The sequence below is a fragment of the Colobus angolensis genome, unplaced genomic scaffold (genome assembly GCF_000951035.1).
Source record: "Colobus angolensis palliatus isolate OR3802 unplaced genomic scaffold, Cang.pa_1.0 Scaffold175, whole genome shotgun sequence".
Taxonomy (NCBI): domain Eukaryota; kingdom Metazoa; phylum Chordata; class Mammalia; order Primates; family Cercopithecidae; genus Colobus; species Colobus angolensis.
Genome location: NW_012114877.1, coordinates 4,208,760 through 4,227,795, shown reverse-complemented (window position 1 = coordinate 4,227,795; position 19,036 = coordinate 4,208,760). Strand labels below are relative to the sequence as shown.

General features: G+C 36.1%; 1 protein-coding gene across 4 annotated transcripts in view; it reads right to left on the bottom strand.

The window, feature by feature from the left end:
* Nucleotides 1-19,036, bottom strand: part of TAX1BP1 (Tax1 (human T-cell leukemia virus type I) binding protein 1) — a 103,470-nt gene that overhangs the window by 32,799 nt on the left and 51,635 nt on the right. For all 4 annotated transcript variants that reach the window (XM_011938604.1, XM_011938603.1, XM_011938605.1 and 1 more), the window contains 6 exons: nucleotides 17,760-17,945; nucleotides 11,603-11,827; nucleotides 10,620-10,766; nucleotides 9,420-9,543; nucleotides 7,318-7,421; nucleotides 3,415-3,540 (listed from right to left, as the gene is read on the bottom strand). In XM_011938604.1, the coding sequence (XP_011793994.1) occupies nucleotides 3,415-3,540; nucleotides 7,318-7,421; nucleotides 9,420-9,543; nucleotides 10,620-10,766; nucleotides 11,603-11,827; nucleotides 17,760-17,945 (912 nt within the window). The remainder of the gene's footprint in view (nucleotides 1-3,414; nucleotides 3,541-7,317; nucleotides 7,422-9,419; nucleotides 9,544-10,619; nucleotides 10,767-11,602; nucleotides 11,828-17,759; nucleotides 17,946-19,036) is intronic.

The window sequence follows — 19,036 nt, the reverse complement described above, 5'->3', positions numbered from 1 at the left end:
AGGCCCCTGAAAGGGGACTGGGGACCACCAAAAGGACCACAGACCACACTCAGAAATGCTGCACTACAGTGTCTTTTACATTACCAATGTATTGCTCTATGTGACTGTGAGCTTTTGCTGTAAGTCATTAAACAACTTCAAAAATGTTTCCTATTATAAAAGAAAACCAGATAAACATTTCATGTAATTTTCAGAAATTTCACTGTTTTCCTAAATTTGAACATTGTACTGTCACATGAACTTTAAAATGTGTCTCTTCATAAAGTTCTATTATTATTCAGTTTCATATGATACAAATTTTTTTAACTACATTGCTCAATACCTTCTCCCTGGAGAGGTTTTCCAAATGTGAAGTCAGACCACTTATTTCTTTGTCTTTCTCTGCCAACTGAAGCTGAATAAAGAAAGAAAGAAATTTCATTATTTTTTTCATTACCTCTCCCTCCTTGCAACGTTGCTATCTGGTTTATACTGCTTTATGAATATAATTCCTATTACTAAATCCATGTATTTTCCTCAGCTAATTCTTCGACTTCTCTGAATTATTTGTCATTTATTGACCAACTTGCCTTGTTCTTAAAACTATTCCTTTGGTTTATGTGAAATTGCATGAATATTTTCATCATCCCATGCCCTTTTTTGTGTGTTTTTTTTCTTCCCAATACAAATACGAGTATTCTCCAAAGTTTCCTCTTTGGCCTCTTCTCTCAATATTCTCTCTGAAAACTCACTTTCTTCCATACCTTCAAATATCACCCCCCTGGGAATAAATCACAAATATTAACTAATGTACCACTTTCTCTTTCCCAAGTTCCAAATCTGCCTTTTAAATTGATAGTTAACGTCCCAAGCCTACTTTCATACTGTTAACAGAACTCAATCTCAGACTACACTGTGACTAAAGCTGAGAAACTATATTTGGAATACTTTTCCCTTTTCCTGTTTCTCCACTCTCCAACACTTTCAGTCTCTAAATCATTCATTCATTCAGCAGTCACCCACTGATCACCTATTACAGTTTAAGCATTAATGGATACAAATACAAATAAAATCATTCTTCAATGGTTCTTCCCTAAAGATGTCTTTCACAGCTTTCTCTAGTAGCTATATGATGCATTCAATGGCAGGTGATCAGGGAAGGTACCCAAAAGGAGGTGATCTTTATCAATTCATTTTAAGAATATTTCTACCTGATTTCCTCACCTTCAAACCCTTCCCACCTCTAAACCCTCTTCAATACTGCCAAATTATTTTCAAAAAGACTGTGATTGGGTCTCTTTTCTCCTAGAAAATTCTTAATAGAACTAGCACCGAAATTCCATTTTAGGCCTAAAACCTGGCTTCAAGCTATCATTCAAGCCTAAGCTACTCTATTACAAACACAAGTCCTAATGATCAAGACTGCTCACAGTTCGCAGACTACATGCTCCATTTCTCAACTCCAAGTGTGTCTTAATGCTCTTCCATCTACACAGAATGCTGCTGCTTCCTTTCCCTAGCTCTGCTTCTCCTCCCCTCCAGTTTGTTCTTTCAAAGGTGTAGTTACTCCATAATGTCTTCCCCCTAAATATTTGATTGGAAACAACTCTAAGGCAATTAAACTTATCATTCATGTGGAGCTTTATCACATTTTGCCTTGTCTGGTCAGTGTTAGTCCATGTCAAAATAGTACAAAATAGAGCAAAAGGAACTTAAAAAAAGCCAAACACATTTACCAGCTACATAATTTTAGATATGCTGTTTGATCTCAATGCTTACTTTTAACATTAATGAAATAAAATTATCTGTTCAGCTTCCCATGGTTTACACATGATTACCTAGGGTGGTGTGAAAATTTTGTGCACACTACCATTACACTTCTAGCAATCTACTAGATTATAAACTCCTTAAGCATACCACTGTGCCTTATGTGATTGCCCACATAATATCTAACATAGTACTTTATGTAAAATAGGCTTCAGTAAACATTTACTAAATCATTTTCCTAGTCAATATGCAAAAAATTCTTTTCATATGAATTCATGATTCACACTTAATAGTTAAGGAAGTTGCCAGTTATTGAAAAGAATATCCACAAGGGTCACAGAAATAATAAGCTAATGTATCTTAGTCTGTAATGTCCTACATCTCCAGCCCCTACAGGGAAAAACTAAAGTAATTCTAATTTTAAAGTTAGATCACAGGTAGAATTAGCTATGATATTTAAACCATTTAGAATTCCTGGTCTTCAGTCAAAAAAAAATGTAAATTATATCTATATACATTTCTTAAAATATATTAAATTATACTTTATTCCTTAGAAGAAATACATATTTCTACTTATTAAGTAAGTAGACAGCCTATGTTTTTTGTTTTTTTTTTAGTCTAACTTTTTTTTTTTTTTAATTTATTTATTTATTTTGATAAAGAGTCTTGCACTGCCACCCGGGCTGGAGTGTAATGGCATGATCTTGGCTCACTGCAACCTCTGCCTTCAGGGTTCAAGTGATTCTCCTGCCTCAGCTTTCCGAGTAGCTGGGATTACAGGTGCCCACCACCACCCCTGGCTAATTTTTTGTATTTTTAGTAGAGACAGGGTTTCACTGCATTGGCCAGGCTGGTCTCAAACTCCTGACCTCGTGATTTGCCCACCTCAGCCTCCCAAAGTGCTGGAATTACTGGCGTGAGCCACAGCACATGACCTTCTCTAACATTCTTACAGTTACCATTTATTATTTGGGCTTGTCTGTTGCCTAAGATTATAATGGCAAAAATAATTTTCATTAGTTAAGATTACATCACTTGCTTTTACAGTATTTCATTTAGGATCACAGTCACATACTTTGGTGACAAATGGTAAAACTCTAGCCAAATTTTTAAAATTACTGATGACATATTATTGTACTACAAAAAAAGTCAAGGCCCTAAAATAATTCTTTTTATTTATTTATTTTTATTTTTTAGAGACTGGTGGGGGGGTGGGCATCTCCCTTGTTGCCCAGGCTGATCTCAAACTCCTGGACTCAAGCAATCCTCCTGGCTTGGCCTCCCAAAGTCCTGGGATTACAGGAGTGGGTCACTATACTCAACCATTCTAAAATAATTTTACATAAGCATTCATGTTTGTTTCAAAATGAACAGGAGGATAATGATCACTTTTCACCTTTAAAAATAAATACAATTAAAAGATGTAATTTTAATAGCCATCTGAATCCACAGAATTAAAGCCACAATAGCAACCCAAATGGTATCCATTTTCTCAATTCAAAGTTAATCAACAGTATTCATGTAACTGAATATATAGTACATTTTTACTTGTAGAAAAAACTATCAATTATCCATATTTAAAATGTACATTAGATTGAATAAAATTATACATAACAAATTTTCAAAAGTTTATGCCTTAAGTTTATATACAATGAGTACCAAACTTACTTTATAATTGTCTTGTACTTCAGCTAGTTCAAATTTTACATTTTCAGCAATTTTCACTTGTTCTTTCCATTTCAGCTCCATTTTTGCAAGTTCATCAGCATATTTATTGCATTTTGCTTTCTCATCCTAAATGAAATTAGTATAATTACCAAAAGATTTTAAATCCATGTAGAGTGAAAATCTATAGCCATGTACTTAGACATGGGCTGGGCTGAATGTTTATTATAACACTGTTGTAACAGCATAAAAACTGAACTAATCAAATGTCTATTAATAGACAATTGGATAAATCATTTTCTATCCACACAACAAAATAGTATATATATTTTTAAATAAGGCAGATGTACAAGTTGACAAGAAAAAATGTTAAGATACATTAATTGAAAATAGCAAGTTGCTAAAAAAGAAGATATAATCCATTTTTGTTTATAAGTTGTTTTACACAGTTATAATATCTATGTTTGTGTTGTATACAAAAATATAAACCAAATATTAATAGTTCTTATCTCAGGGGATAAGATATAATGATAAGATAGAATGATAGAAGTAATTTTTGCCATCTCTACTTTTCATTTCTGGAACACTACAACATTTCACAGTAAGTATATATTACTTTTGCAAAGGTAGGAAATAATGTCATATTTATAATGCTGTTGTTTTCATACACTGATAAACTCCAGGATTTGCTGATCAAGATAATTTTTAGGTTGACTTCTTATACATTGATCTTCTCTACAACCCAGATTTTACCATAAAGGAGGAGCTACAAATCATGACAAAAAGGTAATTAGGCCAGTTCCACTTGGAACATTTTGTTCAACGTGAACACCTAAAAATATACTTTGAGCAATTCAATGGAAAGGAAAATCTTTTAAACAAATAATGCTAGGTCAGTTGAATATCCATACCATACATTCCATATCTCATACCATACAGAAAAATTAAAATGATTCACAGACCTAAATAGAAAAGCTGATTATAAAACTTCTAGAAGACAACACAGGAGAAAATCTTTATCTCCTTGGATTAGGCAAACCATTCCTTAGAAGGTAAAAAGCATAAAACATAAATGAACTGATAAATTATACTTTATCAAAATTAAAATTCTGCTTTTCTAAAAACATCATTAAGGAAATGAAAAGGCAAGCTACAGACTTGGAGAAAATATTCACCTTACATATATCAGACAAAAGACATATCCAGATAAAAAGAAATACAACTCAAGGTGAACAACCCAATGTTTAAACTACCAAAAAGATCTGACCACTCACACAAAAAGAGATAAAGAGCAAATAAGCATAAGAAAAGATGCTGAACATCAAGTCATTACAGAAACGCACATTAAAACCACAATGAGCTGTCAGTACACACCCATTAGGCTGGCTATGTAAAATGATACAAACACTTTACAAAACAGTTTGGTAATTTCTTTTTTTTTGAGACAGAGTCTCACTCTGTCACCTAGGCTGGAGTGCAGTGGCGCAGCCTTGGATCACTGCAACCTCCACCTCCCAGGTTCAAGCGATTCTCCTGCCCCAGCCTCCTGTGTAGCTGGGATTACAGGAGTGCACCACCATGCCCGGCTAATTTTTGTATTTTTAGTGGAGAAGGGGTTTCACCATGTTAGCCAGGCTGGTCACAAACTCCTGACCTCAAGTGATCCTCCCACCTCGGCCTCCCAAAGTGCTGGGATTACAGACATGAGCCACTGCACCCACCCAGCCAGTAATTTCTTATAGAGTTAAACATTCAACTGCTGTATCACCCAGGCAATTCACTCCTAGATATTTACCCAAAAGAAACAAAAAAATCCGTATGTCTATAAACAACTTGTAAACAAATGTTCATAAGCAGCTTTATTTGTACCAGCCGAAAAACAACCCCAAATACCCATCAAGTGGGGAATGGATAAACAAATGATACAATAAAAAGGAATAAATATAAGCAACAATATGAATAAATCTCAAATAATCATGCCGAAAGTGGGTGGAAAAAAGTACATATCACATGACTCCATTTTATAAAACTGTCTAAAATGTAGGCTAATTGATCGTGACAGAAAGCAGGCCAATGATTTCCTGGAGATAAGGATAACGAAAGAGATGTGTTGCAAACGTGTACCAAAAAAACTGGAAGAGTGATGGCACTGTGGTGATAGTTTCACAATTGTGTATGTCAAAACTGATCCAACTGTATACTTTAGGTATGTGTAATTCATTGGATTTCAATTATACCTCAATATGATTGTTAAAAAAAAAAAAAAAAAAAAGCACCCTGAGGAAGGTTTTTGCTTGAACATTATTCTACCTTCCTTTCAATACTATTTCTATAGAAAAATCTTGAAATATTCATCCAGAACTGTTTCATCTTTAATGAAAATGTAGTTCAGTCTTACAAACAACTACCCTGAACTCAAAACTGTTCTTAATCAACCCTTCTACAAGATTCTCTCAAGCAGAAAGAAAAAAAAAAAAATTCATTTTAACTTTGGTTAAAAGATTTTGCTATTTATAACTAAAAAAAATATTTTAAATAATTACTGTAAATTAAATTACAGTAACATTAAGCTAATGTGTAAATTTTATTCTATAGCTCTAAACAAGGCCCCTTCCCTCCCCAATGCACACAAAAACACACACAAAAAAGTACATTTAATAAAACAAACAAAAATCACATACACAAACAACACTTTTTCCTCTCCATGCCTAATTGATATAAATGAGAAGCATTTTCCCTTTTCCTTTAAATATTTCCAGTAGTGAATACTACACCAAGAAGGCTGCAAACCAGAAAAGTCTGAATGATGCTATTTAAAATAATCAAAATAGGCTGGGCACGGTGGCTCACGCCTGTAATCCCAGCACTTTGGGAGACCGAGGTGAGCAGATCACGAAGTTGGGAGATCGAGACCATCCTGGCTAACGTAGTGAAACCCTGTCTCTACTAAAAATACAAAAAATTAGCCAGGCGTGGTGGCGGGCGCCTGTAGTCCCAGCTACTTGGGAGGCTGAGACAGGAGAACGGCCTGAACCCGAGAGGCGGAGCTTGCAGTGAGCTGAGATCACACCACTGCCCTCCAGCCTGGGTGACAGAGTGAGACTCCGTCTCAAAAATAATAATAATAGTAATAATAATAATAATGAAAATAAACAACACCATAAGAGACAACTCATGTGGTTAACATTCCCTTTTCCACTATGCAAGTCTAATCACTTTAAGATGTAAAAATCTTTGCTATTATAATAGTAATTTATTTTATTATTTTTTTTTTGACAGAGGCTCGCTCTGTTGCCTAGGCTGGAGTGCAGTGTGCAATCTCGGCTCACTGCAACCTCCACCTCCTGGATTCAAGTGATTCTCCTGCCTCAGGAGACTGTAGCTGGGACTACAGGCATGCTCCACCACGACCTGGCTAATTTTTGTATTTTCAGTACAGACGGGGTTTCCCCATGTTGGCCAGACTGGTCTTGAACTCCTGGCCTCAAGCGATCCACCCACGTCAACCTCCCAAGGTGCTGGGATTATAGGCATCAGCCACCACACCTGGCCTATAATAGTAAATTTAAAAACAGCACTTTCCTTTTATGAAGTTCAAATATTTCTCATGAATCTTTATACGATGATAGATAATAATTTCTAACCTCAATTAACTATTTGCCCATTACCCAAACAAGAACATTTTATTAGGTGAAAAGAAAATAATAACTTTAGGTCTCATGATGTTACACACACGCCTATGTGAACAGGTACACAAAATGCCCACATCATCCCAAAAGTGAAACTAAGTAACAGTATATGGGGATGGGAAAGAAACTCAAAGATACCAATCAATCAAAACAATAAAAGTAAGCTAAGTCATCAAGATTTTATAAACCTCTTTCATTTACAAGGTAGTTAACTTACCTGCAAGAGTTGTTTACACTTATTATACTTTTCTGTTTTGTCAGCAATTTCTTTGGTCATTTCACAGACTTGCCCCTTTGTTACTATGTCAAAATCTGTCTCTGCTGTAGGAAGGCAGAAAATAAGACTGTTAAAAAGTATTTTGTCCCTTATATTATCTTCCTGTTCAGAATAACTTAAAGGTCAGTATATTGTAAAATATAATAAATAGAATACTGAAGGACAGAAATATCTATTTATATCCTAGATATACAAAGAAGGATATATAAACTCTAGTTGAGAATTTTTAAATGTGCGTTTGGCTAGAACCAAGTTCACGTTCAATAATAAAGGATTATTCTTTGATTTTTAAAAAATTTGCTAAAAAGTGGCTGGGTGTGGTGGCTCATGCCTGTAATCCCAGCACTTTGGGAGGCCAAGGCGGGCTGAGGCCGAGGCAGGAGATCAAGACCATCCTGGCTAACACTGTGAAACTGTGTCTCTAGGCCGGGCGCGGTGGCTCAAGCCTGTAATCCCAGCACTTTGGGAGGCCGAGACGGGTGGATCACGAGGTCAGGAGATCGAGACGATCCTGGCTAACACGGTGAAACCCCGTCTCTACTAAAAAAAATACAAAAAAAAAACTAGCCGGGCGAGGTGGCGGGCGCCTGTAGTCCCAGCTACTCGGGAGGCTGAGGCAGGAGAATGGCGTGAACCCGGGAGGCGGAGCTTGCAGTGAGCTGAGATCCGGCCACAGTACTCCATCCCGGGGGGCGACAGAGCGAGACTCCGCCTAAAAAAAAAAAAAAAAAAAAAAGAAACTGTGTCTCTACTAAAAACACAAAAAATTAGCCAGGCATGGTGACACACGCCTGTAGTCCCAGCTACTCAGGAGGCTGAGGCAAGAATCGCTTGAACCCGGGAGGCAGAGATCAGAGTGAGCCAAGATCACGCCACTGTACTCCATCCTGGGCGACAAAGTGAGACTCCATCTCAAAAACAAACAAACAAAAAAATTTTGCTAAAAAGAGTTCCAAAACAGCACAAAAACTGTTCTCCTTATATAACTGAATAGACAGGGTAAGTAGGAAAACCATACTCTGAGAATTCTCTTTCCCCTCTCTGAAAGCCAGGGTCTCACTACGTTGCCCAGGCCAGCCTCAAACTCGTGGGCTCAAGTGATCCTCTTGCCACAGCTTCCAGAGTAGCTAGGAGACGACATGCTACCACACTCAGCCAAGAACACATTTTAAATCATTCTTCTAGCCCTTCATTACCACTAAGTCTTTATTAAGTAAATACCCTATAACACCATTTTAGTTACTACAAAGGATACATGGAAACAGAAGGCTCAATTCTGTCCTACAAGGAATAAACCTAATATTTAATAGTCTAAGATGTTCACATTTAAAAAGACTTAAAAGATCAATTACTCCATACACTAAACAAAGAAATATACTTTCTCTAGTATTTAATGTCATTACTGTCAAATTTACATAAAAGTGAAAAAATTAGGACAGATGAAAACCTAGTTAACCCAAATTTTCATATTATTCATGTTTTCACTATGTCTCTCTATTCTGTTCTATAAAGTAATAAACTAATAAAAACTTAACTCCATCAGCCAACAGGTACATTGACAAGGGAAGAAGTACCCCATTGATCCAAAGCAGCCAAAAATAAATGAATAAACAGAAAAACATGAGAATAATAGGGGATTATTTTCCCCTGCAGAATTTAAAAATTAAAATCCACAAATAAAATGCTTCAAAAATTCCATAGATTTAATGGAACATCAAGTAAAAATTCAATTCGTGGCTTTTGTCCTATGTAGCCCAAATTAGTACTCACAAGCACCAGCTCATTTTTAACATGTGTGAACAGTCTCAAGAGGATAACTACTAGTTTACATTCACATTTTATACATTCATGTTTTGTATATTCACCACATGCATGACTCTATTTTACATTTATACCCTTATTTTCTCGTTGCCTCAATTCCTTCACTCATCAATCACATGAAAATTTTTATGAACACCCTGAAGTTCTTACACATGGAAGAAGGCAGTATAAGTACTTTCCAATGTACACCACCCTCCACAAAAAGTCTAAAAGATTTTTACCTGCAGAAGGTGATGGCTTTACATCTACAGTAGAGGCAGAAGTGGCTGGGTCTGTGTTTACTGAAGCATCATTCACTTTCTGTTGATTCCCCATTTTCTTTGTGAAGACATTACTATTATTAGCCTATTCAAAATGTTAATAAGTTGTTAAATGAGTCAACGAATTAGTTATATTTCCTTCTTGCAGTAACTAAGTAAATAATATTTTTACATATTACTTTAGGAAATCCTAAGAAGTCCACAAAAGCTGCTCTTGTTTTAAATGCCAACAAAGACTAAAGTTATACACATCATTTTCCTCACTGACCTAAATGTTGCAAAAGAAATATACCATATTTTGCTTTTTCTTATAAACTCATCAAAACACCACCAAAATAAGTCATTCACAGAAATCTACTACAAAGTTATAATGTACTCAAAAGGCCCCAGGCCAAATTCATACATGGGGATGAGTCATACTTAAAGTATCATATTTTTTCACAAAACCCTTCCTACTTTACTACATGTGTTTCTTGCTTGTCTCCTCTGATTTAAAAAAGTAGGACCAGGAAAGTATCATATGCATCATATTCAGGTTTTAACTATGTTTCTTCTACATTTCCAGGAGTTCCGCAGATAGCAAGCCCTGAATTTAAGGACCCACATTGAAACATACATACCTCAAAATAAAAACATTTTCTTGGCTGTATTACAAATCTACCTTCCTATTCTCAAATGGAATACAAAAGAATTAGCTAACACTCTTTAACTGCTCCTTATCTAATAGGAATAGGAATCTTCCTAATATGAGTAGGAAGAACTTGCCAATTACAACTGAGAAACCATCTAAGACCAAGGGATGACTAATGGTGAACTCCAATGAGAATAGATGTCATTGTCACAAGAGTCAATAATAAGTATTGAGTTTTAAGTGATAAAGATATTCATCAAGAACTTAAGAGGGAAATTATCTAGAAAAGAGGACTGTTTTTTCTCTTTGTTTTTTCCTTGCTGCTGCCCTTGCTTCCTTTGTTGGCTGTCCAGTAAATTAAAATTCCAGACTTTTTTAAAGAAGAGTTATGACAATATTCGGCCAATGACTTGAAATCAAGCAGAGATAAATTATATTTAAAAGGTTAATATTTAGAATATTACAAATTTGATTTTCGAATAAAAATACTAACAAGATATTTTACTATGCGTAAATTTAATGATACTTACTGATTGATCTGAAAGTTTGTTTATTTGTTTTTGGAGTCTTTGGCATTCCTTAAATTTTTCTTTATAATGGTCTGCAGCCATCTGAAGACGGAGTTTCAGATCTTCAACTTCTCTTCTTAGTTCATGTTCCAGTGTATCAGTCTTGTCCTAGAAAGAAACAAACATTCTAAGAAAAAAATAAAAATCTGGTATCTCCTAATGTTAATAGTAACCTCAACTTCAATCTTACTTTTTTCTTTTTTTTTCTTTTTTTCTGAGACAGAGTCTTGTTCTGTCACCCAGGCTGAAACACAGTGGCCCAATTATGGCTCACTGCAGCCTTGACCTCCTGGCTCAAGCAATCCTCTTGCCTCAGCCTTCTGACTAGCTGGGACTACATGTGCACACCACTACACCTGGCTAATTTTTGAAATTTTTTTGTAGAGATGAGATCTCACTATGTTGCCCAAGCTGGTCTTGAACTCCTGGGCTCAAGCTATCTTCCCACCTCAGCCCCCCAAAGTGCTGAGATTATAGGTGTGAGCCACTGCTCCCGGCCACTTTTTTCTTTATTTTGGGATTTTGGTTACAGAGCAACACAGGGTCTCTTGTTAAGTCCAGTTTTACATTCTTAGGACTAAGGTTCATTTAAAAAACTAGAGAAAAATAATCCACCTCCTGAAGAGCAATTATTAATCTCTTAAACAACCATAATACTGTTTTATACAGCTAGTAAGAAATTCCAAACAAAGCAATACATATCTGACATCAACATATTTAATAGGGCAGCTTTCACCAACCATTAAGAATTCGCTCACAGCAGTTTTTCTTACAGCATACATTAACTGTAAACCCAGAAGTCACAATGACTAAACAAAAGGAATGAAAATTTAACATTCTCTGATCAGAAATCTGGCCTGCCTTATTTTAACACAATTTACAATTTTGTGAGATTACAGTGGTTTTTTAAATCAAAATGCAAATTCAAAGTTAACTTGCTTTACCTGATCTTTTTTCATAGCACTTAGTTTAAGTTCTGCCACTGCATCAGCTAACTGCTTTTTCACTTTCTCATTTTCCAAGCGTGCAGTATGCAGGTCTGCCATTGTTCTGTCTCGTACGTTGACAGCATCACTAAGTTCTTTAGCCAGAAAGACAACTTCTTGCCGAGTTGCCTGAACCTGTTCCTCTGCTTTACGAAGTTGCTCCTTTAAAAAAAAATTATCTTCCTGAAGAAAGCAGATAAATATGTTTGTAATTCAACCACTCAAGTAAAAAACAGAAGCAGAAACAATTTTCGCATATTTCAACAGGGCCAAAATTTTAGATATTGATTTTTCTACTCATGACTTACAGAGTACACGCCTACAAAAAACTTAAGAAGTAACTTTGTTTTAGGTTCTCTCTATAACAACCCTATGTATTTCGTTTCACTGCTACTACTTCATACACAAGGAACCTAAAGTACAGGGAGTCAGACAACATACCCAGTGCTTAAGGACCTGCCCAAACTGAGGCTCAAACAAAAGATTCCATCCCCCAGAATCTCCCCTCCTAGAAATACTGACCCTCATTTTGTATGACTACCCATAAAAATCATTCCAAAAGCTTCTTTGTAACACCAAAAATTTTGGTTAAAAGATGTTTCCTACTTTCTCTTCTAAAAGACATCGCCAGGCGCGGTGGCTCACGCCTGTAATCCCAGGACTTTGGGAGGCCGAGGCGGGAGGGATCACAAGGTCAGGAGATTGAGACCATCCTGGAGAACACGGTGAAACCCCGTCTCTACTAAAAATACAAAAAAAATTAGCCGGGCGTGATGGCGGGTGCCTGTAGTCCCAGCTTCTCAGGAGGCTGAGGCAGGAGAATGGCGTGAACCCGAGAGGTGGAGCTTGCAGTGAGCGGAGATCACGCCACTGCACTCCAACCTGGGCGGCAGAGCGAGACCCTGTTTCACAAAAAAAAAAAAAAAAAAAAAGACATCAAATATAATCTAACCTATTTCATATCATTATAAAAACACAGAACAGATTTAGGCCTTAGTTCTAAAAACAAAATATTGATATACAAGTAGTAAAGACGAGCCACTGGGAAAATGAAAAGTAACGCATACTACTTGACAAACCTAAAAGTATCTTTAAAAAGCTAAAATTGCCATGATGAAATTATTTCCTTTAATATTAGTGTTTAAACATTATAATATTTAAACATTATAAATACAATAAATTTAGTTTATTCAACTTCCTGCTTGTAATCTCTGTACTAAAAATAATGTAAAATCAGGAAAAAAAGAGGCAACCCAATATTGGTTTCTAAAGTGTTAGCCCATTAGAAGAATATGTAAATGATGATTTTACACAGTGTTGGCATGGACATAATCTTCAGAGGCATCACACTAATAGATCTACCTATACAAATATTGCCAACTTCTATATGTCAAAGGAGAAGAAAAAGAACTAGAAGAAAATTATATGTAATATACTCAAGAAAGGTATAATAATACTTGACATAAATAACTTTCCTAGTCAATAGGAAAAGGAGAAACAAAACAAAAAAAGTCAAAAGTCATGAACATACAAAACTTTTTTTTTTTTTTTTTCTTTTTTTTTTGAGACGGAGTCTCGCTCTGTCACCCAGGCTGGAGTGCAGTGGCCAGATCTCAGCTCACTGCAACCTCCGCCTCCCGGGTTCACGCCATTCTCCTTCCTCAGCCTCCCGTGTAGCTGGGACTACAGGCGCCCACCACCTCGCCCGGCTAGTTTTTTGTATTTTTTAGTAGAGACGGGGTTTCACCATGTTAGCCAGGATGGTCTCGATCTCCTGACCTGGTGATCCGCCCGTCTCGGCCTCCCAAAGTGCTGGGATTACAGGCTTGAGCCACCGTGCCCGGCCAACTTTTTAAAGAAATAAATGCGATTATGCAGTAAAAAATTCAGCTCACCAACAATCAAATAAATAAGTTAAAACAAATGCCATTCACTTTGCAAACTAACAAAGATTAAAAACCAGTAACATTCCAGTATTTGCATGGGTTTTGAGAAACTGGCACATTCACAAACAGGTGGGCTTATATAAACTGTAACTGGCACCTTTTCTCATCAGATGTTTACGGCATTCATCAGCAGCTTAAAAATTCTCACAGCTTTTGATCTAGCAATTTTATTTCCATAAGTTTCCAAGAAAATTATCAAAGGGCAGACACAGGTTTAGCTTTACAAGGATTCAACAAAATACTAAAATAATGAAAAATTATTAAGAACCTAAAATGTCTACCAATATGAGAATTTATGATAAACTACAATATACTACTCCCATATTATCAAAGTCTGTGCAGTCATTACAAACAATACATATCTCATATACTCTTGGTGGGAATAAAAAAAATCAACAGAACTTTTTTTTAAAAGGTAATTTGAAAATAACTGTCAAAATTTAAATACTCATTGACCCAGTAATTCTACTTGAAAGAATTTATTCTATGGATTATAAATGTGCCTACATATTGCTATAAGGATGTTTACTGCAGGATGCTTATAAAAGCTGAAGACTATAAACAATCAAAAAACATATACTATACAGTTGTTAAATGAAGAGAAGAAATACTAGGCAGCTGTTATGATGTATGAAAAAGATCCACATGTATATCACAGTGCAAGATATCCATTTATAAATTTTTTAAAAAAGAAAAAATGTACAAATTCTAATTTGTGTTAAAATATAAATATACATATATTCATAAATTCAATATTGACTTATCTGAGAAGGGATGAGGGTTACATTTTACTCTGTACCCTCACATACTGTTTTAATTTTTTTATAACCATAACCTCAAACTACTTTTACAATCTTTTAAAAAGCTTTAGCAACTAGTACTCATTTTTCTCAGGTACTTCCATAACTATGCTTTTCCTCACAGAAGTCTTGCTTAAATAGGAAAAAGATGCTTAGAGAAATTTTTAGCATCTTATTAAATAACAAATAATCAAATACACTTCTCATGTTTGCATTGGCAATCTGTTACATTAAAAAGTAACAAGGATTAATCATTAATTCTAAATGTGATGCACTTCTGACATTTTAGGTATTACATTAACTATGTCTGAATATTTTTAATAGCAAATTACTAAAAATAACATAAGAAATAATGAATCAATCAAGGCAAATCTATATAATGGAATATTATGTGGCCATTTTTTTCAAATGAGGAAGATCTCTACGAACTGATATGGAATAACTAGCAACTTATTTTGTTCAGTGAGAAAAAGATGCAAAACGGTATGTATAGTAGTGTCACCTTTTTTAAGAAAGAAGAGGATAGGCCGGGCGCGGTGGCTCAAGCCTGTAATCCCAGCACTTTGGGAGGCCGAGACGGGCGGATCACGAGGTCAGGAGATCGAGACCATCCTGGCTAACACGGTGAAACCCCGTCTCTACTAAAAAAATACAATACAAAAAACTAGCCGGGCGAGGTGGCGGGCGCCTATAGTCCCGTCCCAGCTACTCGGGAGGCTGAGGCAGGAGAATGGCGTGAACCCGGGAGGCGGAGCTTGCAGTGAGCTGAGATCCATCCGGCCACTGCACTCCAGCCTGGGCCACAGAGGGAGACTCCGTCTCAAAAACAAAAAAAAAAAGAAAGAAGAGGATAAAGAAGTATGTATGTACATGTACACATGCATATATAAGCTTATTTTTACAAAAAGAAACATAAGAAGAATAAACTAGAAACTTATGAAAATATTTACCTATGAGTATAGGTAAGAAAAGGGTTTAAAAAAATAAGGAAAAGATTGAGACCTCAGAGTAAAATTTTTCTATCATTTTGACTTCTGAACAAAGCAACTGTTTTACATATTCAAACAATAAAATTAAATCAAACAGAAGAATAAAAGCAAACATTAAAATTAAATACAAACAAATGAAATTATATTACAAATTTATAACATATGTATGCAAAAAAAATAGTTCAACTTTTTTTTTTTTTTTTTAAGGCGGAGTCTCGCTCTGTCGCCCAGGCTGGAGTGCAGTGGCCGGATCTCAGCTCACTGCAAGCTCCGCCTCCCGGGTTTACGCCATTCTCACGCCTCAGCCTCCCGAGTAGCTGGGACTACAGGCGCCCGCCACCTCGCCCGGCTAGTTTTTGTATTTTTAGTAGAGACGGGGTTTCACCGTGTTCGCCAGGATGGTCTCGATCTCCTGACCTGGTGATCCGCCCGTCTCGGCCTCCCAAAGTGCTGGGATTACAGGCTTGAGCCACCGCGCCCGGCCTCAAGTAACTTTTGAACATGGTGATCTATACATCCTTAGTGAAACATCTTCTAAGAAAAAAGGGCTGTAAAAATACCTTAGCTTTATTTAGTAGATTTATTATTGGAAGTGGCATTGATGTAATAATTGTGAAACCACTGGTGTGTATGGCTAGATGGAAACACATGAGTAATAACAATGTTTTAAAAACAAGAGTTTTCACACTGGGAGAAGAGAGATAAAAATATGGAATGGAGCAAAGGAAGGAAGAATCCTAAGGTACTAAACCTGAATTGGAGCTATCAATATAAATTAAAGATGCAAAATACCCACTGAAAGTGCAAAGCAGCAGCCCCATAGTAGCAATAGGATCCAGTTCTTGGTTTCAAAATACCATTACCTACTAGAAAAACCAGAGTTTCTTGGAGAAATGGTAATATTAGGTCTGGGGGAACAACCTGAAGTTAGAACATACAGTTGTGCCACAAAGCAAGTAAGTATTCAAAGCATTATAGGAACATATCAGGACAAAAAAGCAGGCTTGAAAAGATTCCCCTGGTTAAATTCAGAACAATTTGGGTACGAAAAAGAATGATGATGATTATTCAAAATATGCAACAAAAAATCTGTAAGTACAAAGTTATATTAAAAAAAGAGGGAGGGGTGACAGGAACTTCCTCATTATAAAAGATTACCTACAAATAAACATAGAAGGAATAATAGAATTTTTTAAATCACCATTTTTCTATCATTAATTATTACCAAGGTAATAGCTGCTGCAGGTAAGGAGCATCAAAGGACAATAAAACCATTGGGGAAAGGCTGTTGGAGAACAGGGTGTTTGGCCGGGCGCGGTGGCTCAAGCCTGTAATCCCAGCACTTTGGGAGGCCGAGACAGGCGGATCACCAGGTCAGAAGATCGAGACCATCCTGGCTAACACGGTGAAACCCCGTCTCTACTAAAAAATACAAAAAACTAGCTGGGCGAGGTGGCGAGCACCTGTAGTCCCAGCTACTCGGGAGGCTGAGGCAGGAGAATGGCGGGAACCCGGGAGGCGGAGCTTGCAGTGAGCTGAGATTGGGCCACTGCACTCTAGCCCAGGCAACAGAGCGAGACTCCGTCTCAAAAAAAAAAAAAAAAAAGAATAGGGTGTTTATACAGATTGCTTAATAATCACAAAGAAGAAAAGAAAGGCACCTATACAGAGACAGGTAGGCATAACTTTAAACAAATTATTAAACCTAACATTATCAAGAATGGAACAAATCAACATTATATAATTTCTGATATGACTCCAACAGGATGGACAAAACATCATCTATGTCTTTTCTTGCAAAAATGTCTCACCTGAATCTAGTCATGAGAACAGACAAATCCAGATTATAAACATTTTCTCAGACTAGCCTGTCTTCTCCAAAAATATCAATGTCATAAAAAGTGTAGGGACACTATTCTAGATTGAAACAGACTCAAAATACAACAATCAAAATAATATATAGTCTTTAACTCTGAATCACAAAATTTTAAATTTTGGGGCAATCTGAATGTGAACTAACTATATACAAGAATGACTATTAATCAATGCTAAATTCTTAGATGTAATAATGGTGTTATGACTATGCAGAAGAATGTACTTGTTCATAAAGGAGACATGCTAAAGTATTTAGAGTAAATTATCATAATACTTGCAATTCACATCACTCAGGAAAAAAGGCCATATAAATGGGGGAGATAAAACAAAGAAAAGCAAAATATTTTAGCATACATTAGTATACACTGTTCTGTTCTTCCAATTGTTTTGTAAATTTGAACTTTTTCAAAACAAAAGGTTGGGGGAATTAAAAATGAAAATCATATTGCATACATTTCATAGGTATGTTTTACAATCTTCAAATACATATAGCAAAAGTACTTACTTTACTTGAGGTTGTAAGCAGGAAAGTCCTTTGCAGATTTTCCTTTTCAGCCAAACACAACTGCAGCCTGCCAATCTCTTCTTTGAAATGAGTAATCACGCTTTCTTTATTCCCATCTAAATTTTTTAAAGTCTGGACCTCTGACATAAGCTTGGTATTTTCTATTTCTGTATTCTTCAAATGTACCTGTAATGGTGTTTGAAAATGTCAAGAATATTCTAACTCCATGACCTAAGTTAGTCAAAGTTTAAAATACCATTATATTTCTAACCCAAAGATAATGAAAGGAAGGAAAGACATACTAGACTAGGATGTAGGAGACCCAGGTTCTGCCAAATGACTAGTTAAGCATGCAGGAGGAGAATGCAGCTTTTCTAAGCTTTTTTATTTTCCATAGAGATTATTCTAAGGCCTAACAACATTACCTGATCTCTAAAGTCTTTTCCTTTGATTTAATGGTTTCAGGTTCTCTTTAAAAATGCAAATAGATTTGGCTGTTGTTTTGGGGAAACAAATTATGTTACTTGGCATATTCAAATCTGGCATGACAAGACTCTGGAAAACTAGAAGGGGTACATTCAAAAACAACATCTCAAACAATTCCATTTTCTGCAAGCTAAAAGTACGATATCACTTAGTTTTAATGTGCCGAAAAATGTATTTGTTGACTAACCCAACTATGTTGATTTTCCCATGACTTTCGCTATTGCAGATTTGCTCCTAACAGATACACAAATCAAATTAAATAACTGGAATTGTAAGTACAGACCCCTAGTGTCCACTATCAAGTATATCTTACTTTGGTTAAGAGTACTGAGGAGAAATGAATTAACTTACTTCTTGAACTTTACTCTTTAAATGTACAGAATGCTGAAGGACTAATTCTTGTTCACAAGGATAGAATATTAACTCCTGATTCTCTGAAGGCATCAGCAGCCAACACCCTTGCAGCATCACTTTAAAACACTACCTGATTTTCACAATCATCAGGACATTAAACTGACTTAACAAGAAACGGACTTAACTCAGAATGTTCCTGAAATTCCTCATCTGGAATTGCCTTCAGGAAATGCTTATGACCCACTTAAAAAAATAAGTCTCAATCTGCACCCACAACATTATTAGTGACAATTAAGCTAACTACCCTATATTTCAGGGTTGCTTAAAAATAAAATAAAATCGCCGGGCGCGGTGGCTCAAGCCTGTAATCCCAGCACTTTGGGAGGCCGAGACGGGCGGATCACCAGGTCAGGAGATCGAGACCATCCTGGCTAACA